Source organism: Orbicella faveolata, unplaced genomic scaffold, assembly GCF_042242905.1.
Source record: "Orbicella faveolata isolate gen_17 unplaced genomic scaffold, um_ofav_v1 contig_24, whole genome shotgun sequence".
In the NCBI taxonomy this organism is placed as follows: Eukaryota; Metazoa; Cnidaria; class Anthozoa; order Scleractinia; family Merulinidae; genus Orbicella; species Orbicella faveolata.
The window spans coordinates 8,512,501-8,536,066 of NW_028301552.1; the positions used below are offsets into that span (position 1 = coordinate 8,512,501).

Sequence of the window (23,566 nt, forward strand, 5' to 3'; positions counted from 1 at the left end):
CCTGCTCCTAAACGAATAAGAGAACCTCCCTTTTTTATTTCAAATTTTAAGTTCTCTTGATATAAGCAGCCAACAGGTAAAGTTCGAAAAAAAAATCTATTGTGAGTTCTATTTTGATGGAATTACCTTATCAGCAGAATAATGGCTGTGCACGTGCGTTATCAAAACTTTGTACATTTCTGTCCCCTACATTTTTGTCCTCTGCAAAACAACAGGACAACGCCTAGCCAAAAATTGAATTTATATTTTACCTTCGAATTTCGCAATTGTCTACATCTGCTGAGTGCGCCTATTGGTCTCAGAACTTACTCGAGATAAATATGTGACGCCAGCTTTCAATTCCAAATGAAAATGCGAAAGATTAGCAGCCGTCGTTCGCGTTCTCCAAACTACGCAAAACTTGGTCATTTCACGTTGTTTTGCAAAGGATGGCTAAGAAATGTACAGAGATTTATAACGCACGTGCACAGCCATTGTTCTGCTCATTAAACCTTTTGTTTAGTGACGTTCTCGTTGCCGTTGCCGTCGTACTGTGGTTCATTGCTTTTAAGCTCTCTAGCAACTTTTGCCTGGAGAACGTGAACCACGACGGCTAATTTTTTTAAATGTCTAATCTAAATTTATCGCTCTGTTCCAGATTTAGCTTTTTGATAGTTTTGACAGTGAGAAACAAAGTAAATAACTTTAGAGTACCAAGAGATTCGTAGGTTCACTTTTTAATTGACGTTGTCCTCGGCGTTGCAGCGTAAGGCTCGGCGCGAGGAGGGAGCACAGGGTGTGATGGGTAGGGAGAAGCTTAAAAAGTGTAGTACCTTTTTTGCCATACTCAGCATTCATACGGATTCAGAATTGGAAGAGTAGGTTTGTACATGTATAATCAAACTGCTTTTTAGGGGCCATGAAAGCTGGCAACCAAGGGTGAAAAACTAGTCGCATTGAGTGGCCGAACAGGTCGTAACATCGACTGCTTTTATATGAATCTCTCTCCCTGGGGAAAATTGAGCAATGAAAAACAAAGCTCGTACAATCAAAATCAGTGGCCGTTCGGCGTCCTCGTAAATGTGGTAGCATGCAAGATAAATAATATATCTAGGTCTATAAGCTCACCTCAACTTTCTACAGCTGCTCGGGTCACCATTTCCTGGTATTGGTGGCCAACACCGACTATTCCACCATCAAAATTATTGCCGCTTAAGAATATTCTTTTGGACGTCGGTCAACAAACTATATGTTTGAGCACGTGCCTTAGTATTTTTGCTTACCATAATAGCAAGATAATAAAATATCCTGTTCCTGTTCCTGTTTACTGTCACATGACTAGCTCTGGTATTGGCGCGTGCGGTGGCAGTGGATGGTCGCTGGCCATGAAGATTGACGGAGAAAAGGTGATTTATCTGCCATAGAGATAGTTATTGGAATTTTTTCCTTTCCCAAAGGTAATTGTTATAGACATAAAAAAAATCATAGCTCTGGGAACGAAAAAGTAAAATAATTCGTTTCCAGCTTTTTCTTAAGGTAAACAAGACACACGTAGCCTGTAGTCTACTGCTTAGAGTTTAAATAATGCCAATATAATGGAAAGTAAACTTTTTTTTCACAAATGAAAGCCACTCTCGATTATAATTATTATGCTTTTCGTTTTGCTTTAAGGGCATTTGACACCGTTCTGTGCATGTGCGGCAATTTGATTGGAACAGTTTTCAAGGTTGATATTTGTGCGAAAAATCTTTCTCCGTCGAAGTTGTGAGGCGTGTGGAAATAATAATACCGATATTGAAGAACTGTTTGGTCATCTGTGAAAGATTTCAAAGATATATTTTGTGTTTTGAATTGAATATACCATCGTGAAATTCGATGTCCTCGAGAGGGGGTTTCCGAAGCGGCTAGAGACGAAAGCTGCTTTCGCCCACTAGCCGTCTTGTTTCGAAGCCTGAAACAAAGAAAAAAAGAAAACAACGGAAGGAAACAAAGGAAAAAAAGAAGAAAAGATGGGAGGACGAACATTGGAAACTTAAGATAACTGTAAATGTGCATGCAAGTTGGAAGAAAGTAGACTTTATGTGCTTGTATTCAACGGACACGGCCTTCACACTACATAAACATGCTAAATATTCTTTGAAAACGTAGGGTCATAAGTTTCAAAAGGATCCCTTCTGGCACAGCTACATCCTTGGAATTTTGTTAACGCAATCCTTTGTCTAACATCTTAATTTTGCTATTCGACTTTTAAGAAAATCGTTCGCCATCGGATTCCCATACAAACACTTTAATTTCTGACACTATTGCCTGTCCATCACTTGTGTGACACAGTTATTAGACGACTTGCGTGACTGTGCATCGTGACTATGCTACCGGAAGACTGGGGACTAGTAAGTCTCATGCAAAACGGCCAAGCGAGCTCAAAGATTTTCGAACAGGCGTCTTGTGTTAATTCCCTCAGAGAAAAGCGACGTGAGTCACTCAGTTTACTTCCTACACCATCTACTATTGTATTTATATTCTTTCCATCAAAGTAGAATATCGTATGCTTTGTAGATGAAGGCGTGAAGCGTTTGAAAACACCATGCCAATATGACAGACTGTAAGTTCTTCGCGATATTCCTCCTCCTCGTGGTCAGCTGTACGCTTTGTTTTGCCACGAATAAGCGATGTTTTTGGGTGATTGATGCAGTGGAGAAAGAAAACCTATCAAAGGTGGCGTCTGTCATAGTTCCAGGTGGACAGTATTTGTTAAGAATAAGAGTAAAGTGCGACAATAAGGTAAGCGGCTTGGTTGCTTAATTGATGCATGTTGATTTCACCGCCATCTTCGTCGGACAGAACATTAAGCTTACGCTAAAGTACTTTTAGCTCACAAAGATAAAGTGAATCGGTATTAAGTTTATAAACAGTCCTTTGCCTGCTAAAAAGCTCGTTTCTTGTTAAATCAGGGTTGCCGCAGGTCAGGAAATGATCGGGGAAAAAAATTCTTCAAGGTCTGGGAAAAGTCTGGGAATTTTATTTTGAGTCTGTCAGTCAAGTAAAATTGACATAAATTTTTGAAGAAAAGTCAGGGAATATTGAAAGATTGAACATGGCTGATTTAATACCGTTTAGGGTTGGAAAAAAACAAATGGGGTCACTGTGATATCATTCAACAATGTTCTTCCTTACGGAAGAAGGAAAATTTGTTCAAAACTTATCAGGCCTAATAATGAACGAGTAGAAAAGACGGCTGTATTAAAGTCGAGGCCGGAAGCAGCTACTAGATCTGACATTTTGTGTTACATTTTGTCAGCGAAAAGTTGGGGAATTTTGAAAGGTGATGTCTGTGCATGTGGTAACCATGCTTGTTAATGCAAGTTCTTTGCGGTATACTAAAGACTGTTGTCATTTTGCCTCTTTGCGGTATACCATATATTAGACTATTGTCATTTTGCCAAAGAACCCTCAGTTCCATGCATGTGCTTCCATCTTATGATTGGAAAAGTCATATGCTTAACTCAATTTTCATCCTTAGATCTCTACTATGGATCAGGCAAATCTGTTAAGAAATTTCCTTAGTTTTCAGAGTGATCATATTCACCACTAACAGTTCCTATCCCCTTCAAATTAGAAGTTGGCCACTTTTCACAAAGTAATGAGTAAATTGCTTAGTTTACTTTCAGCATGTTTCTCTTGGTAGATTAATTCTGAAGTGGTGAGGTCCCTGGTACTGACAGGTGTCAATCCAGTCATCAAACTTGAGTCTGAGTCATTTGGGTTAAACCATCACAATGCACAGAGATATTCAATTCTAATGACATCATCACTGATAGAAATGGGAAATCAGGAGAGTTGCGGATGTCTTATAACAAATAAAAGCAATGAAAGTAACAGGTATGTAAAAACAGGTTTCATATATGACTTAGAAAATACCCCGTTGTGATTGGCTGATAGCTGGCCAATTTGTTGTTAATATTAATCGAATATGTGTGCATATTTAATGTTAAATCGGTTTGCATTTCATAATTTTCTCAGTCATATAATTATAGTAAATGTGTAGTCATGTGAAAGTTAATGCAATTTACACTAGCATACCTATTAGCTAGTGATATTTGAAAATTTCTTTAAATTGCACCAGTTGGAATTCATATGTAATTTACTTATACTTACTATAGACTGTTTGCCATTGATCATTTCTTATTGAGTCCGACCACATGCCATGCATACACTTGCTTCTGCCAATCCCATTTGATCTCAAATGTCGCATTACCTTTACTCTCTGCACGATGTTGAGAGAAAACAGACAACAAGCAAGACATACTCCCAGCTATTCCTTGCCTGATTTTAAGAGAAAAACAAACTGCAGATAGTCCATGTTCATCCACAGTCTGAGAAAGTACAGTAACAGAGCATATGCTGGTATGTTGGCTGGTAGTCACATGACTGTTTATCTGGCTGGAAGTCACATGACTGTTTTGATCATTAGAATAGGTGCTGCAACTTACTAGGAGAAAAACTGACCAGTGTGGTCTGTTAAAAATCTTTGAGTTTGATTGTAATCTGGCTGTAATGTTCATAGTTTACTGTGAAAATGTCATTTTTTCTTTCTAGGCCAAACGAATGTTTCTGTAATGGTGCTATCCCCAGTTGTTCACATTCAGATGCTATCCCAGTGGTTAAGGCAGGAAATGAATGCTGTCATATTGAAAAGAATTGTTCAAACTTCAAAGAGCTATGTAACCCCGCTTGGCTGGCACCTCTTTATATCCCAGCCACAGGGACAATATTACACTGTGAAGTTGTTGACAGTGGCACTGGCCCATACATAAACTCTGACAGGTAAATACTCCTATTTATTTTATGGCAAGGTAATTTTGAGGTAAATCAGAGCATTCTGAATGGTTCCTTCTTGGTCAGGATTTTGCCATATGGATCATTTCTATGTAAAGGACCTACTGGGCCAATATTCCCCAGTACAGTGCAGCTCTTGTTCTTAGTTAGTAAGAGTTTAATCACAATAGTGTAAGTTCACCATTAACAGGTTGCCCAGGGGGCTATCTGAAAGTCTCCAGGATACAGACCGAATCTCCTGGTCTCTGGTACAGGTGACCGAAGCTTGGTCACCAATCACATGGTAGATATGGTGGACATGGATTATTACGGTAATGGTTCAGTGGTCCTGATACATGCAATTGGCCTTCCCATGCTTTCCTTTTAGCTGATCTCAGTTGCCTTATTTATTATGGTGGCTTTTTCTGGATGACCATGGAGGACTGGCTTAGTGCAAAGAAGCTGTACTTATTGTGAAAAAAAAAAAAATGCACTACTGATTAGTAGATATTTCATGCTTATAAACAATTATTGTATTAGGTTTTTGTGATAGAGCAGTTTTCAAATGAGTGTCGTAAAACCAAAACCAAAGTAATCACTCCGGCCAATCACAAAGGACACAGGCAATCCAGTAGACCAATCAAAGCTTGAAGTAATTACATGCAGCTGATGTAAAGTGTGGGAAAACGTGTGCAAGTGAGTTACAATTGCATTGGCTTTGGTTTTATCTCTGATTGGATGAAAAAGTGGAGCGAGTTTTTTAAGCCAATCGTGTAGCACAGTTGATGCAAAACCAATTACTTTTCGACACTCAAATGAAAACTGCTCTATCCAGAATAATCAAGATCGAGGTAGGGGTTGTCAGCTGAAACGGAAGGCTGAAGCTGGTAACCCTTACTGAGACGTTGATCATTCTTGATATCACAAAAACCAAATGTAATAATTGATTTATTATACATTGTACAAAAAAAAATGGAAGTAATGTTTTTTCTTCTTCGCTGACAGCAAGCAACACAAAGCACGTGAGCTTGACATGATTACCCCTTACAAATCATGCACCACGGTCATACAAGACATGATTACCCATGACCTTCAGTGTCCTTGACATGATTATTGTATAATCTGCAGCAAGATGACGTCACAGGCGCTGATTTTGAAAATTCACTAAACGCTTTCGGCCAATTAGAAAAGAGATAGTGAGTTCAATGTATAATAATTAATAACACTTTCTTGCAAAAAGACTTTATGATGTAATCTTGTTTATTTTTTGGCTAGATTCACTGTACACTTAGATGGCTATCACCTGCTAGTCAATAATACAATTCATAACAGACTTGGAGATGAAGTTAAACAGCTGCCATCCTTTTCCCAGGAGACACCTGTTGGTTGTGTTCCAAACTTTAGTCCCATATGTGTCATGGCATCCTCAGAAATGTCAAATCACATCATTTACACTTCCTCAGAATTTGAAAAGATGCAAGTTTTGAAGATTCAAGTGAGTACAGCTTTGTTCATGTACACTTACAGGTATTAGAGTGCATGCCTGAATAATTCTCTGGTGCAGCTTTAAAGGCCTTTGTTACTGGCAATATACATGTAAACAATTAAAAGAGTATCATAGACAAAATTAAGCTAGACTGCCAGTTCAACACTGCACTTTTAATAACTTTTAGTTTTACTCATGGATTGCAGTGCAGTCTTTTTTTTTTCCACATTGCATTAACTCTGCCCAATTAGTTATTTAACAGTATGTGTTTTCACTGATATCAATTATCAAACTAGCCCTCTCAGGACAATTTTACCTGCCTTGGGAGGACAATTTTGCCTGCCTGATTTGACCATCTAGGGGAAACTTTCTCTTACATACAAAGAAGTTCAGTTCAAAACGCCTTGCCCGGCTGTGAAAACAAGTTGCTCTCCTGCTGAAAATATTAATAGCACCCCTGCTTTAGAGGATCACTAGTTGATGATTTTCATGATTCTCATAACCTGTGTATGTAATAGTGTAGTCATGATGTAAGGAGACATTAGTTTTTCATCAGGTCTTCATCATCATATACAGTTCTTGCTATATACTAATTAATGTAGTACATTTTTTTACATTATTTGGCAGTTTGAGGATTCAGTTCAAAATAAGTGTGCATCTCAAAGATCGCTATCATCTCTGCAAGTCAAGGGTGTACTGTCTCTAACAGACAGGATTCTGCTCAATTCTGGTGTGAGTAGATGACGTCATTGCATTATTTTAAATTTACTTAATTTAAATTACATGATTCCTATCTTGTACTAAAAGACAAGAAAGAGAAACTAATCATGAATGTTTATACGTAGAGGTAAGTCTACTTACGATCCAAGTGGCCCATCAGGCCAGCGCTTATCTCCGGTTTCAGTAGTATGAGGTGACTAGGAGTATTTGTACTCTACCTAGTCCATCGCAGGGTAATTATACCTTCAACTTTAACTTATAACTTCATGGTTGACATAAAGAGGTGTTAGTGATGACAAAGATAGCACTGAAATAGCTGCTATCATAATGTACAGGGTTCTCATTAACTTTTGATTCACATGTTGCCTTGGTACACAGTCATGACATAACAAACATGCTGCTTTGCGGGTGAATTATAACAACAACAGGCAAGTCACCCGTTACCGTCAAGGTCTTGCTCAAGTACATTCAGCCTTTAAACAATTGTTATGGCCCTTAATGACAGCCCTGAAGATAGCCAGACTGATATGGTAAAGACTTTGTAATTTTTTGTAATTTCCCTCTTTTTTCTCTGTTTAAGGCTGGCATTTTAGAAGTACATGCTGACTACACAAGCGTGGGTACTGATATTAAATGTAAGTACACACAGACCAACAGTATTTTAAATTTCACTGCTTTCTTTTCTAATTAATACAACTAAGTTCACTGTTAGTAATAATAGACTCCTTGTCTTTCTCCTTTTTTTCATCCACTTTACTCAGTGCCATCCTACCCATTTTGCCATCCTCTCTTTTTTCCCTATCCGCTCATCTTCTTTCTTTATCCTGCCTGTCACCTACAATGTTCAAAATGTTCAAAAAATGTTCAAATGTTGTTGTTTATAGTGGTCAATGCACTTAGCTACACCTAGCTAGTTCACAGGTATGCCACTTAACTGAAAGAAACAAATATATCAAGTCAACATAATAGGCTTAGAAATCCCAACTGGCGGAGGGCAGACCAGTAACAAACCACAAACCTTTGCTAAGCTCTTTTCAAATCTTACATTCAGCACTCAGAGATTATAGACTTGTGTTCTCTGGGTGTGTCAGTCATGTGGTGAGCCCCACCCAGTCGTCAGTTCTCAAAGTTACAGTTTTGGGTTTTGGAGAAGAACAAGATAAGGAAAAGGTTTTTTTGGCTTTGCCAGTAAAAGGTATGTTACTAATTTCTTTTACTTATTGTTTTTGCTTCAAATGGGCAAAAATACATGCCCTGACAATTGTTGTTATTCTAACAGTAAGAACTACATAGTGACTGGAATAATTATGTCTGAATACTGCAATAATCATTAAATTTTCTTTATCAAGGCGAGCCCTCAAACTTTGCTGAGCTGAGGGATACTAGGGATCAAAACATCTGCCAATTCCTGAGGGCATTGCTTGAAAATACAGGTAAAAATGTAACCCTTGTTTTTTTATTTTATAATTGTCATATCAAAGTTACCACAATATTTGACTAATAGATACACTGTCTTAGTGTTACCAGAATTAACGATGTTTTGAAACTATGATACTAAATGAAAACAATGTATAGACATGCACGCATAACTGACCCATGATACAAGACAAGCCAAGTGAAAAGTCACTTCCAGTTTTTTCTAAGTTGGCATTGTGAAGTTCTTTTTACTTAAGGGGGTATGGTACCCTAAAATATGGCAATGTTCATGAAAAATTCAATTTCTTGGAAATACAAGACTTAAGACCCTTGAGGACCTGTCAAAAACATTTTGAAACGATCTTGCTGAATTTCCTTCCAGATGAGTGTGAAATTTAAGGAAAGTACACAGTGGTATAAGTTTTTTCACGTGGCAACGGCCATAGCAACGACTGTTTACTATAAGAACGTGACCAAAAATATGGATTATTTTTAACTTATATGAACGAAACTATTTAAAAAAAACTTTTAAGACATGCACAACTCGATTGGTGTAATTATTTGTGAAAAGCTTTGCCTCGAATTGCCATCACAGGCTCATTCATTTCCCTTATGACAAGGAATATTTCCCACAACTGCGGTAACTTTTTACAAAATAGAACAACCATTGCACCCCCTCCCCCGAGATCCAATCTGCACCCCCCCCCCCCACTATTTGTGGCTCGTTAAATGCTTAATACTTCGTGTAAGAAACTTAAAGTGCATTTTTCTCAAAAGTTTACTTTTGTACCGACTGACTTTGCGCCAACATTTCTACTTTGCAAGGTTTTTAAGTAGAATTTCTGAAACTTGGGCTCATCAAAGACCAATAGTGTCGTGATGATATAAACCAAAAAAATCGTAACATTTTAAGGTCTGTCATGTGACATGAGATGATTTGTCCACTGGGTGTGGTAAAAAATAAGGTTATTTCCAAATAAAGTTGTAAAAAGCACTGAAAATAGAGTTAACTGTCAAAACTTAGGTGCATATCACAGAACAAAACAGAAACTTACATGATATGCTTATTTGACAGTCAATTCTTGTTTTGTAAAAGAGCAGGAAGTGTTGGCATCAATACTATAAAACACTCTTCAAAAGGCTGTGACTGGTTTCCATAGCAACCATTTTGAGTAAAACTCTAGAAATTTAATTTCTCTTCTTGAGTGCAATAGCACACAATTGATCTTTCTTCACCATATTTAAACAAACTTTTTGGTCCATATTGAGGGTACCATACCACCTTAAGAAAAAAAAACGTTTCTAGGATAGTGAAAGAGACCTTGTTTTTTATCATTTAACTAAGGCTAGGAATCACTGCCACAAGATTAAGCTTGCTAATAGAGATATGTAATAAAGACAAAAGAACTTAGCCATATACTTATTAAATCTTGTTCTTTTTTGCTGCAATGGTTGGTTTAATTTGTTTAGTATTGTTCGGTAAATTAATCTCATCATTTAATACTGTTGGCCGGCCGTGGTTTCCTAAACCTAGGAAAGTCAATTTTAATATATCTTTTTCACAATTTTATGGTGGAAATGATGGTTGTGTTATAAATTTTCCAGCTGTGTACAGAACTCATAACTAGATTTCATTTTCACAGGTAGTTATCCGTGTCAAGTGATATCTGGAAGTATCAGTGGTTTGAAGGCACAATCCTTTGTTATCTTGGTAATGTTGAAGACGCCTCATGCAGAGACATTTCATTTGGTGCAATGTGAAGGTAGTGATAACTTCAAATCATGACAAAATATCATTTTTATCCTGATAGTCTTTTATTGCTCGCAGAAAGCAACAGTGAGTGTTTTAATTCCTTTACTAGACACTCTCAATGATAGCCAGAGCCATAAAGGTATTTTAAGCGAAAACGTAAACTAAATTTCCCGATCAGAGGCAAAAAGCGTACAGTTAGAGTTTGCCAGCTAAAGATGAATGGTTTAGCCAATATGACTAACAGTGACTATGGACTGAAACTTTTTAATCTCTGTTGACTTTGACTGTTCGCCGTAATTGTGAAGGACGAGTACTACGAAAATTCAACAAGGTGGGTTTAGCCCAATATTTTGCTCCTACACAGAGCCAGAATTGGAATGACAAAAGCAGGAAAACATGTTCGTGGATTTTATTGTTTTCAAACAATTCGGTAAAACGTTTTCTATCTGTGATCAGTTCCTGTGTTCTCATCACGAAGCCACATTCCCGATGATTCTTAGCTAAATAGGAGAAATGGCATACCATTTGTGAGTGTAACTAACCTTTTACTCGAAATTTGATCATTTTTTTGGCTGCATTAAACATCGCGGTATGTTTTTGGGTTCCAGGCCCAGTCAGTGGTGGCAATTGGACAGCACTCTTTCATTTCCCAACTTCTCTTGGTGTTCCAGAAACGGGTAAGTTAATAGTATTAGGGTATCTTGTTCTTGTTTTATTTTTGCCGTTTATAAATATAAAATTTTACATCAATTTATATTATGGGCAAGGAAGCCCAGGGAAGCAAATCTGTATCCCGTGTGCTCTGTTTATTTATAGTAAATACCACAGAGGTTGACTCAAACGTTTAGCCTATTTGCTGCAGTCTGACCTCGATATCATGAAATTTATCTACCCTGCACAGAAGGCAGGCCCGATCAGTGGCCATATTATTTACGATAGGCCTCAGATTTTTTTTTTTTTTGTCTCGATGTAACCCTGTAGGCACGCATTGCTCTTATCCAAAGCAAGGCATTGCGTGACTAAACCAATTCAGCTGTGATAGAGTAAACTGTCGTCTCTAGGTAGGGGAAGTTTTCGTGCGAGACTCAGTTCCCTCGCAAATTTTGCGCCTCTTGTAAGTTCACGCATGGATACCGTTGTAGACAAATACACTTTATAGCAGTTCGGAGATTATAAGCGTTGACCTCAGGACAAGCGATTTAGGTGTCTTCAAGAAGATGTATGACTGGCTGACTTTGTGTTCTTCGTGTTTAACCAGACCATGATAACTGGCAGAGAATTGAGTCCAAGTTTAGTGCTGACAATTCAAGAGTTTCAACATTGTCTCTCACTGGCTTGTCATTCACGGCTGTTGTCTGCGACAGTTTGTTTATTTGGGGAAATGCTCTATTCTTCAGGTATCGATTTAGTTGATTTTTAAGTGTAAAAAGGAGTAAATCGAAGCCATAATACATTGTAAGAGTCTTAGTCTTTTCAGTTTAGCTTCACCTTTTTTGATTTGGCTGAACTTAGTCCAAGTAATTCGTTCTTTGTCAGTGAAACCGGGCAAAGATGATTTCTTAAGCTTTCTTTCTGAGAAGATCCTGTGTAGCCGCAAGCCTTTGCGTTTCACACATTTTTATAACCCGCAAAACAGGTGGACTAGCGGGACAGAGTGCGACACGCGCTCGTGTTCGCGCTCGTGTATCGTGCTTCGCGGTCCTCCCTACTAATCTGCCTGTTCTGCAGGCTCTACCATTTTCAAAACCGAAGTACTTTTTTAACAAAACGTTCGTGCTACATTTCGTTTTCCAAACTGCAAAAAGCTTGTATGACGTGAATTGCCTGTCACTCGTAACTTTTTATTTTTAACTTGCTCTTTTCTTTTCAGTCCAGATGGTGGAATTTCCATTCACTGGCTGACTGGTTTTCCTGGTAATTCAACGATAATGGTGTTCACTTCCTCTGCGTCTGATGGAACGTTTGCATTCCTTACAGACATACAAGAGGTGGGGTTTGTTCGTATTGTGTGTGACTTTTCCAAAACAGGCAACTTAAACTCAAGAAAAAAAGTCCACAACCACTTTCAAACTCAGTTTTACAATAACTGCAGAAATTCTCGCGCGCTCATTGGCTAATTTTCATTGTCAATAAGCGGACGGACAAATCAATGTATAATTTAGGCGATGCTGAGATCCGTTGGTCAGGACTACCCTAGACGGTATTTTTTAAATACATTTATTTATTTCAGCACGATACAAACAGGTAGATTTTCACCAGATTACTTGATTGCTTCTTACTATTCTACTTACAATTGTTTTAACAGAAAAAGGAATGGTTTCCTTACAGAATGAAACTTACTCATTTGACTTTTCGATTTGTAAAATAATCTGATTGTTAACGAAGTGTAAAACATAAGATAGGCATAAAGTTTTTAGCTCAAGCCTGAACAAAGTGTATTGGTCAGGACCCGGGGGGTAGGATACTCCCAGAAGAGTTGTGTGGGGGTGTGCGGCCCGCCTCCCAAAACCCTTACCCTATTTATGACCAAAATCTGCGATTTTCGCTACACTATTTGACTTGACCAAAAATTCGACACCCTATTTGTGACCGTTGCGGCTGACACAGTTGCCCGAGACATAATTTATGAAGGGCTTTTATTGATGGTCTTATGGATAACAATAAAGAAGAAACATACCCAGTTCAAGACTAGAGTGGGTTTAAACCATACCCAGTCTATTTATGACTAAATTGGCCAAGATCGATACACTGTTTATGACCAAAACGGCTGAAAAACCATACCTTTAAGGGCTGCACATACCTATTTAGCCATATAAAGGAGTACCCCCCCCTCCCGGGGGGGATCAGGACATATCTAGACTATTGTAAAAGTTTATCAAGAGACGTCATGTGTAATCTTTTGTTCTTATCACAGGTCTGGGTGGGCCAAGCAGGCTCGGCTGAGGTTCAACGCCTTAAAAGCACTCTAGGCGAAAACGCGCTCGCTCCAGGCTTCCATTCTCGCAACAATTCATTCGTTCTGTCGATATTCTTTGACACAGCTAGAAGGTTGCAGAAGGTTAGTATACAGGGATGGAAGTAGACTGTAGCGTTGTTTATTGGTCACTCTAAACAAGGAAACCAAGTACAGCAGGTTAATGTGCTCTGCAGTACAGTAAAACAGGTTACCAGTAGGTTAGTGTTTAGAGTGAAACTGGTTATAACAGGTTCAGATAGTTCCTAACAAGTAAGTGTTCAGTGAAACAGGTTACAGCAGGGTTTTCGTGTAGGGAAACAGGTTACAGTCAGGTTTGAGTACAGTGAAACAGGTTATTGCAGGTTAGTGCCCAGTGACGCAGATTTCATCAATTTAATGAGCAGTAAAACAGACGTCTCTTGAGCGTGCGAAGATGAAACTCAGGGTATATAATTTGGTGTTCCGCCAGATTGTAGCTGAAGGGAGAGATGATGGTGGCGAGACAAAGTGTATCTCTCGTGAGGAAATTCCTGTTGGCAAGATTATCTCTCGGCAAATATTCGCTCAGAAACAAGAAGAAAATGTAAGAAACTATCAAAACAACAAGACCAATTTAACGTCTTGCCTCCAGAAACCTTCAACCAATCAGAATCAACTGAACATTGTAGAGCGCGCATGTCCCTTCGCGCGGATCGCATTTCAGGCTACACACGATGTGTTATATACAAGAAAGTGCTTCTACAAATTTCAGCCGACTGTGCAATGGGACGGCAGTCTTGTTCAGAAGAGCGCCACCCTTCATGAATACTTCAATAAAGTGAGCAAGGCTGTTGACGCCGACTGCAGCGGCATAAGTCAAAATAGAAGACAGGCCACGAAGGATGATTTACCGGATGTGATTCAGCTTGGACGATCCGAGTGGTACTCGTTTGTGTTTTATCTTTATTTGGAACACGGCCAAGTTGGTGAGTTATGATAAAAAAAAAATAAAATTAAAAAAAAATTACCATATTTAGAGAGGAAGCCACATCAGCCTTAGGGCCTGATTACATGAACTGGGCTGGTGTCAGTTTGCGGCACACCGAGGCAGCCCGGCTAACCGGGCCAGCCCGGCTTATGTAATCAGGTTCTTAGCTGGTTTTCATCTGGGTCCTCTCTCCTGGTAGAATTTGAATTTGGAAATGTTTGTTTTTTTTGTGGAGAAAAACCCTCGAAACAAGGAGAGAACCAACAACAAACTCAATCCACATAGGGCACCGGGCCGGAATCGAACCCGGGCCACATTGGTGGGAAGCGAGCGCTTTCACCACTGCGCTAACCCTGCTCCTGAAGGTAATATTAGTAAGTTATAATAATCATCCCACTGCGCATGCTTGGTATTTATAATATTATTAATAGAATGTCTAATGAAAAAAAAACGATGATCTCTGTTGCCCAGAAACCAGCATGCACCCGTGGAGTCTCTCTCATCTCCAGGCCTCGCTTCATGTGTCAGACGCCACGGTTCTGAATGTAACGTCGCTGAGAACGGAACTGATTCCCCAAAAAGCAGTCAAATATGCGGTGAGATGGAAAGAGATGTAGTGTGATAAGCGGAAATATGCTATTCCAGGCCCTGGCCAAACTAATGCGTTTTGAAAAGCATCCGTTTTCGTCTCATCCAAAACGAAACAAAATAATTTCGTTTCATTCATTTGATGCGTTTTGATGCGCTTTCAAAACGCTCCACTTTTGAAACCTTTTTCGAAAGTCTCCGTTTTCATAAGCGTTTTTGGACGTTTCAGTGTAAACGATAATGATAGGCGAAAACGCAGCTAAAAGTATGCGTTTTCAAACAAAAACGCTTTAGCGTGCTCGAGGCGTAAGTCGCCTTCGAGCTGAAAATGTGTTCCATGGCTTGCTCAGAAAATGACAATAGGCCATCAGTTAATATATTAACCTCATAGTTCACTTCAGTAAGCGCTAGACTGATTAGGTAAACGGTTTCTCTTAGTTTGCCATTCATGTAGAATCCATTCCAATTCAAAATTTCATTTTATCGAAAATGCACATTTTAAATGTTTTGTCACATTTAAACAATTGTGCCTGTAGGTAACCTTGCAAGATGGCGGAGTCAGACTCACACAATACCGCCCGGGCGAAGGACTCGCACCTGCCTCTTTACATATTAAGGTGAATGAACCTTTTGTTACCTCTTCAATTTGGGTGTACATGTACGTGCCAAGTACATGTCACTGTTACTTAGCAACCACGGGCTAAGTTGTCAGTCTCGAAGGCTGCCAATCATAGCAAACCCCACTGACGCAATGAGCCAACCAGGGCTTGAAGCTGAACGTGTCACCGGTGCCAAGCGCGGGAAATCGCGCGTCAGCCTAGTTAGCTTTAGTTTCATCTTATTTTTGTTTGAAAGACTCGTATGTTTGATAACACTGGCTAGAGCATGTAGCAATCAACTCAACTTGAAGTGAAGGGTGTACTTTCTTGAAGAGCAGTTAATTGCACAATATTTGTGTTAATTTCTGGATTAAATCATGTTAAAGGTGGTAGAGCCTCGATGTGGGAATTGGAGGCAAAAAAGTACTTTTCGAGTCACAGTCTTTCTTCCCATAACATCGAGTCTCTGTTTTTTTCCCGCAGATTTGGAATTCTGGTTTGTCTTGTAGCACCAGTTATGGCAGTAGGGGCGCTCTTCAGGTAAACTGCTGGCATTTTGGATTAAATATAGTGCGTCTGGTGTTGTTACCAGAGAGCGCAACGATAAATCGCCACACATGCGCAGCATGGTAACATCTGATAAAGATCCTCTTTTTTAGGTGTATTTAGGAAAGTAATACCTGTCTGTCCTTGATGGAAATGCTTCTGAGCCTGAGGATTTTGTTTGTGATGTGTTGAGGAGTAACTGTTTTGTATGAAGTCACATTAAGAAATCAGATACATCGCGCAAATCTTCGTTGAGCCACAGTGTGGCATTTCTCTGTAGTTTATGAGAAGTAAATTTGCTTTACGTGTGAATGTCGTGGTGGCCTCATGGTTAGTGCATTGGACTCCGGATCGCGCGGTCCGGGTTCAAGTCCTTGCCGCGGGGACATTGTGTTGTGTTCTTGGGCAAGACACTTTACTCTCACAGTGCCTCTCTCTACACGGGAATATAAATGGTTACACGCAAATTTCATGCTGGGGATAACCCTGCGATGGACTTGCATCCCATCTGGGGGGGAGAGTAGAAATACTCCTCATTTAATGTTACTGACAAATACAATACAATACAATACTGGTTTAATGTGAATATACGCTTAGCTATGGTGGTACATTACGTATACACAAAGTTGACAGCGTCGGCAAGATGGGACACTTCGGCAGGCTCTTGACACCTGTCATGAAGCAAAATAACTCCTCCATCCCTTCGATTTAAGCTGGAACATAAACCATTCACAGCCACTACCATTTTCAATCAAAAAAATCAGTCGTCCCTTTAAAGGGACACAGTCAGCTGGTGCACATGCGCATTAGATACCATTTCATAGCTAATTTGCATATCACAGAGGTGCAATCCATACTGTTTTTAACCAAATATGATAAAAAATAACATCAAAGGACGAGCAAAAGCACACTCAAAAACAGGTGTTTCAGTAAATGATTGAAAATCAAGCAAAACACAGCGAAGATTGAAGCGGATTTCTAGATGTCCTCGACGAGTATCTTTGATTTCACGTTGAGTTGGACTCTTTTCAGAGTGAGAAAACTGGTGTCCAGGTCAGCGCGGTTCCACAGCTTACTGTGTTCCTTTAACACTGATATTTTCCCTACCAGGGTTCGTATGCAGTGGCTGTGCTTCTCGGGTGTCCCGCGGGTCGCAAGCTGGTGTTTGATCCGGAGGCCTCCAAGACCGCTTCGGGCAGAGAGCATTTCTGCTCTCCCGTTCATGGTGTACCGTGTTTCTATTTTTATCGTGGTAAGGTATTGAAATTCACATTATAAGTTCAAAGGACACCTTGAAAATTCTGAAATACGCCCCCACAGAGATAAAATCTAAAACGCGAGAATCGTTTTGAAAATAAGCACTCTTAGTTGAAGGGCTGAAAAGGTAGTTTCGTATATTCAGATTTCTTTCTCTTAGAATGATATGATGTTTTCAGAATTCAAGCCTTCTATCAAATATCACAGATAGCAATTTCGGTTTTTATTTATGTTCTTGCGCTACAAAATGCTCGGAAAACCTAGCTATTGATCAGTTCGAAGTTGCTAAAGGTACATTATGTAACCGCTGTAACCCGTTTGTGACGCTGACATTTTCAGCGTTCAAGCCCTTCGCCAGGAGACTTGCAGTGTTTATTTAACGACTGCACTTGCCTTGTGTCTCATATCGTTACGTTTAGAGACATTTACCAAGTGGTGTTCCTGCATGGAGAGTTGTATAGCTGGTGTGCCGGATTAGTTTCTGCTAGTGGTTACTGACTTAATCTAGTAATTGTTTATTTCGATTTATTCAAACATTCATGGCTGAACTTAAAATTGAAAAACAACAACGTAAAACGTCTGGTTGGCAGATTTCCTTCCAGTGTTCAAAGTATTTGACCTAGCCACGGGACAGATAAACCAGTTTCATGGAAAATATGAACTGAAGATTGTAGGAGGTGGACCGACCTACCAGTCAATCACACATTACTCGCAGGAAGAACAAACGAAGTATAACTACCAAACTACAAGGTACATATTGAAATATCTTATTTTTGCCCGTAGTAGAAAATTGAGCATTGCTGCTTCATTGCTTCCACAGTCTGTTAAGAGACAGGGAATATATCATTACCTCTTGAGATGGGCATTGTACTCACAGAAAGTTTTCCCGTTCTTCGGGAAAATAATCCTGCTGGTACCCTTGAACGAAGCCCCGTCTCGAGGGAGCGGGAGTAATGCAAGTTTAAAATCAGTTTAGAATTCAGTTTTCCTTCAAGTGTGTTATTTTGCTCTGAAATTCTAACTTTGGACCTTAAAGGCTGGAACAGGAATAATTCTAGTGTTTGGCAAGACAAGGTTTCACTTCATAGCCAGTCTCAAAGTCTGGTTTGTAGATATCGAACCTGGAAGAGACACAAAATCGACTAGATTTGTGTAGCTTTATTCTCTCATGGAGTTTTTCATCTTCGCCCAATTGCAGTTCCACGGCTTCTTTGATCTGGGCATCCAAATTAAAGACTTTAGGAGATATCCCTGTATTTGACAGTGAAACAAATGGCATAAGGTAAGTTAAACATATGCCCGTAATGCCTCAGTGCTATTTCTAGCCATCTTTGGTCTCTTAAGACGTATTACTGTTCTCTGGCAAGCGCCCGTTTTCACAATAAAGACATACAGTGATTCGTCTGGACTGGTTGTATGTTTTAACTGGCCTGTGGAAACAGGATGGATAGCTTTATCAATATGAATAACTCAGCTAATTGTGGTGTTTCTTCATTATTTATATAGCTCAGCGATCCGGAATCCCAAATCCTTGAATCTGATTGGCTAATCGCGCGCTCTCCAGCGGTCCTGAATTTCCCATCCGCACCCCGAATACGGAACACTCCAAAATTTCCAACCTTGGCAACTTTTCAAGCTTTTTGTTACACCGTAAAACAACGTCAAAAAAAAAAAAATCAATACAGAGTCAAACAATCATGTATTGCGATAACGAGAGCTATCATTGCGAATTTTAACGTACTTCAAGAAAACAAAAATTTTGGAAAACGCAAGCAACGGCAGAGAAGATAAGACGAAGAATTGTCACAGAAAGGACATTTTAGGCCAGAAACTTTGGTAAACGTAACATTTTCCTACCCAGTGTCACATACAAAAGTCAGGCTGACGAGTTCTGAAGACAGGATCTCCTGTTTTGCTCAAAATGTCAAATGCACGCGTACTCCAGATTTGAACTGGAAGGCTTTAACTGAAATTCAATACAAAAGTTGCTTTCAAAGCAATACTGTAGAGAAAAAAATAAACACGTTATTTGCCGGCCTTTATCGGTCCGTATTGGACCTCCTGGTTGGAAAAATAACATATCTATAGCCAAGAGAATATGATCATAATCCCTTGATATAACTCATTTTTCCCAAACTGTGTCACAGAAAGAATATGTAGATGAGTAGGGAGAAGTTTGATAGTGACTTGATACTGACACAGCTTCGAACTGTTTCAGCTGGTTGTGCGGCACACAGAGTCCTTGTGCTGATATTGGCCCAAACTTTCCTGGAAATGCTGAGTATTATTTCAAATTGGAGTTTTCAAACAGGTAATTTGAAGTAATGGAGAAAATGGGATGAAACAAGGGGACCTATTACCTCGGGACGTTACCCGCGGGCAGGCGATCAGTCCCGTGAGCGATCATTAAACTGTCTTGTTCTGCTTGGTGAAGTAAACTTTGAAATTTGACTAAGAATTGACAGCGGTGTTTTCTTTTAACTTCATAGAACCGTTTAGGACAGTATATATAGAAGTAGTATCAAACACTTTGTTAAATGCAGTTGTTACTAGAACAGCTGCTTCAGCTATTCAATTGTTGTAGTTGTTGTTGTTGTTGTTGTTGATGATGATGTTGATGTTATTGTTGTTGCTGCTACTGACAGTAATCGTGAAGTTTTTTTTATGTAGAGGAATTTTTCGTCGCAAATGTTTACCGAGATAAAGACCTTGGAGACTCAGTCACAATTGTGTTATGCCTCATTGTCTTCCACTCCCGCAGAGACTCTTCATTGTCAAAACTCATGAAGGGATTATTTTATTTGTCATTGTTTTCAGGATTGTGGATGCCGATTCTTCAAACTGTGACTTTACGATCCGATTCCTAATACGAGTTCATGGCTTGCCACCAGGCTCATTTAACCCGTCCTCTGTTATTGTTCTGGTGAGAAATTTAGAAACTGGTCAAAGTTTTGAACGAGCGAACCAACCAACCAATGAACGTACGCACGTAGGAACGAATGAACGAACGTGCCAATTGACGATCCAACCAGCCAAGCAATCAACCAACCAAACAACCAACAAAAATAAAAATAAATCAACAAGAAACAACCAAAGATATTTTTTAGCTGTCATTAGAACTAGCAGGGACTGGAAGTGTCTTTACTTAAAAGCTATGAAAGATAACCAAACTTAATCTTAGCTTGTCTGTAGTGACGTTTGCCACTCAGGACAAACTTAACTGTGTTAAGTAGTGTAACGTATATTAGTCAGGTTAGATCAGTTTTAATCTGGCTTACTAAATGGCTGTTTAAACAACATCGTTCGTCTTGTAAATTCAGCGACAAATATCAGTTGAATGATGCACTTTTTGCTTGTTTGCCTAAAACGATATTCAAGGTCCTTAAAAGAAAAACAAACTAGCGAGAAAAAAGATCAGCCCCAGAAATTCCAGTTATATGTCAGGTAAAATTCCGTATATTGTCATTACTAAAGGAGCTACCTCACGGTTTAATTTGCGCATCTTGAAAAGTTTTATAGCCTAAATGTTTCAAGTTCGTCGCTTCTAATCCGTATTAGTCTTCTCCATCCTGAACCATCTTTGTTCCTTCAGGGTTTATTAATATCTCTTTGGTGTTTTTTTCTCAGTAAATTACTATTTTCAGGTTTCTTTCAGTTTAAAGCTGAATTTGGCCAAAATACCGTGACTGAGCTCCTTTGAGGTAGTGTAGAAACTTAGACACAAAGGCGACGGAAGGTCAAAATGAGTAATGTCTCTTACGTTTGCAGTCTTGTCTAGGTATCTTGGCCACTCTCATCTTAACGTTCTATTTACTGAAACGTCAAGACGCCAAGCTATGGAGACAGCTTAAGAGTGTGCTCTCTGTGTTTCGACAAGTGTCTGTCCTGTGTAGGATATTTAACCTGAGTGGGGTTAGGTTGCGTAGAATGATGGGTACGCGCAGAAATAGGGTCGACCCTCTAGCTGGAGAAGTTCGACTAGAAACCATTCATCAAGGTAAGGTGCTGAAAAAATAGTTATCACACGAAAAAACCCGTTTGACAATGTAGTCATTTTCTGTGCAGTTCACTTAAAGATCTACTCCGGCAATTTGATAGGCTGAATTAATTCTTGGAGCGAAGTTTCGAATTTCCTAAATGGATGTCCTGATCGTAGGTAAGCGGCATCGTTGATGAACGTTTTCTTTTCTTCTTTTCGCGTTTTCAGAAATGAATGCAGAAACTGAAGGCTGTGATGATGCCTCCATCGACATAAAAGGAAACTCTTCGGAGCAGCATAAATATTTGACCACAAACGTATGACTTACTATGAGACCGTTTTTTTCATGTGGACGGAAAGCGTACTGGCCTTGACTATTAGCTTACAGTACAGCCACAGTATTACCTGCTGTAGCTCAAGTTCAGCTGTTTTGGGCATTACTTCAAGGCGAATTTTGGACGTCTCTTGAACAATGAAGACTTGAGCTGGCGAAGACAGATTAGTTCCCAGGGTTGTAACTCATGGAGTTGAATATATCATCGTTAGTATTTCAAGCTTGAACGTAGAATCGGATAACCTTATTCCCAGGATCTTTTCAAGGTTACAGCACAGGCTGTCTAGTACCTTGCTTACCCTTGCGCGTCTTTATTTCGTTCTTAGAGCTCCCACTGTTGTAATTCTTCTGCTTCTGTTGTAAACACCAGAAAGTTTCGCAGTATGTTTGATCTGTGTTTTTAGCTGGAAGTTTTCGCATTCGTCTTGATTCAGTTCCTTTGTTTTCTTATTAAATTGTTTCTCTGAATGGAGTGGCAGTTGTCAGTTGTGTTTGGTAATCTTTACTTATCCGGCAGTTATCCCTGAAATCTCCTAGTTCGCTTGCTTGTATTTAGCGGAAATCTTCCCTTTTGTATTCCCTTAGTGGAGACAACGTGGCCGAGTGGTTATACGGTTAAGGCGCCGGACTTGAAATCCCGAGGTCGCGGGTTCTAGTCCCGTTCTGACCACTATCTGGTGTTAGTATATACCACACAAGTGAATAGTGCTTTTCGTGCGCTTTGCTTGGTTAACTCGGAGGTGATTAGCAAGTACTATTCACCTCCGAGCAGCCGGCGCGAGAGATTTTAAAATTTCCGACCGCTTGTCACACACAAAATAACGTTTTGTTCCGCTAATTATTCTGCTTGTGTGGTGTATACTTAACCACAGCAAATGCGAGGCAGCGTCGTACATAACGTACCTAATCATTAGACAAGAAGCCGCTTACCACAAAGCGCCTTTCCAACATGGCCTCGAAGGCGAAGACAGTTGTGCAGAAGCTTCACGCCGTAACTCAGGTCAAAAGTTGTATCGGCCGGCCTTGGTGGGAAAAGAGAACAATTAAGGCTCTAGGATTTAGTAGATTGCACCAAACTATAATTCACAAGAACATACCGACAGTAAATGGCGCCTTACGATCTGTAAAACATCTCCTGGAGATCAAACCTGTGGAAATTGTTGAAGAAGATCCAACCAAGGGGCAAAGAAATGGACAAGAGGGGTTGTTTCTCAGACAAAACGGACACTTCCATCTGGACAAGTTCAAGGAATTTCTTGAAAATAACCCCGATATGAAAGAAATGATCCACAAGAGAAGGAAACAGGCCATTTGGGAAAGGCGAAGGAAATGAATACGATATTTGGAACAAGGGATCTACTCAGGAACAATGCATCATCATGTTATGTGGCGATGAGTAGCATAATCATGCTATTTGGATGTTAATAATCGGGAGAGACCTACCGCAGTGATGTGTGTTTTGCTGATTACTTTTAATAGCTTATATGTTATGGAGAGTCCACACAAGGAATCGAACAATTTAAAACTCACATTGCCAGATCGCTACTGTATGTAACTGAACAGTTTGTTTGGCAAGGATATGGAAGAATAATAATTATTGTCTTGTGAAAGTAAAACTACTGTGGTATTTTAGTTTGTGGAGCTTTCTTTATTCTTGTTTGTTAATACCCATGTCTTGGAGAGAAGAGCAGTGGCATGATAACTGAATAATTAATTTTTCTTGTTAACCCGGAGACGTAACTACGGAAACACTCAGCTAGCTCATTAACAAGCTCAGCTGGCTTTTCTGCCCTTGGTAGCTTCAAAGTTTTCCCAAGTCTAATTCTCCTTGTGTGAAATGCGAGTCAGCTTTAAGTTCTCTTTCATCCAGTGAAGTTAACTGGCAGCTGGCTCTTAACAACCTTGTAGAGCAACTAGGAGCAGGGATGGCACACTGGTGTGAGCGCTCGCCTCCCACCAATGTGGCCTGGGTTCGATTTCAGCGCGGTGCCATACGTGGGTTGAGTTTGTTGTTAGTTCTAGCCTTGCTCCGAGGATTTTTCTCTGGGTTCTCAGGTTTTCCTCCCTCCAGGAAAACCAACATTTCCAATTTCCAATTCAACCACAATAGAGGACCTGCATGAAAACCAGCTAGGGCTGATGAGGCTTATTCTCTAAATATTGTAATTTAC

At 39.6% G+C, this 23,566-nt stretch overlaps 2 protein-coding genes across 2 annotated transcripts; both read left to right on the forward strand.

The window, feature by feature from the left end:
* Window positions 1-2,379: 2,379 nt before the first annotated feature.
* Window positions 2,380-21,863, forward strand: LOC110055269 (cation channel sperm-associated auxiliary subunit gamma 2-like). Its single transcript, XM_089292519.1, has 24 exons — window positions 2,380-2,760; window positions 3,665-3,858; window positions 4,576-4,803; window positions 6,070-6,289; window positions 6,908-7,012; window positions 7,581-7,635; window positions 8,052-8,195; window positions 8,350-8,433; window positions 10,060-10,179; window positions 10,778-10,846; window positions 11,428-11,566; window positions 12,040-12,157; window positions 13,084-13,227; window positions 13,595-14,090; window positions 14,564-14,688; window positions 15,217-15,297; window positions 15,763-15,819; window positions 16,936-17,077; window positions 17,673-17,832; window positions 18,281-18,364; window positions 19,301-19,393; window positions 19,900-20,005; window positions 20,851-21,079; window positions 21,290-21,863. Exons 1-24 carry the CDS (start codon window positions 2,572-2,574, stop codon window positions 21,382-21,384), a joined length of 3,477 nt encoding a protein of 1,158 aa, XP_089148645.1. The 5' UTR covers window positions 2,380-2,571; the 3' UTR covers window positions 21,385-21,863.
* A 462-nt stretch (window positions 21,864-22,325) lies between these two features.
* On the forward strand, window positions 22,326-23,027 carry LOC110055263 (large ribosomal subunit protein uL30m-like). The gene has a single exon (XM_020761646.2). The coding sequence runs from the start codon at window positions 22,345-22,347 to the stop codon at window positions 22,726-22,728; it is 384 nt and encodes a 127-aa protein (XP_020617305.1). The 5' UTR covers window positions 22,326-22,344; the 3' UTR covers window positions 22,729-23,027.
* Window positions 23,028-23,566: the final 539 nt, after the last annotated feature.

Bases quoted from the DNA above. Each gene is read 5' to 3' on its own strand.
- LOC110055263 (XM_020761646.2), top strand. From the start codon at position 22,345: ATGGCCTCGAAGGCGAAGACAGTTGTGCAGAAGCTTCACGCCGTAACT.
- LOC110055269 (XM_089292519.1), top strand. From the start codon at position 2,572: ATGACAGACTGTAAGTTCTTCGCGATATTCCTCCTCCTCGTGGTCAGC. The intron at 13,228-13,594 runs GTTAGTATACAG...GTGTTCCGCCAG, and splicing joins CAGCTAGAAGGTTGCAGAAG to ATTGTAGCTGAAGGGAGAGA. The intron at 21,080-21,289 runs GTAAGGTGCTGA...TCGCGTTTTCAG, and splicing joins ACTAGAAACCATTCATCAAG to AAATGAATGCAGAAACTGAA.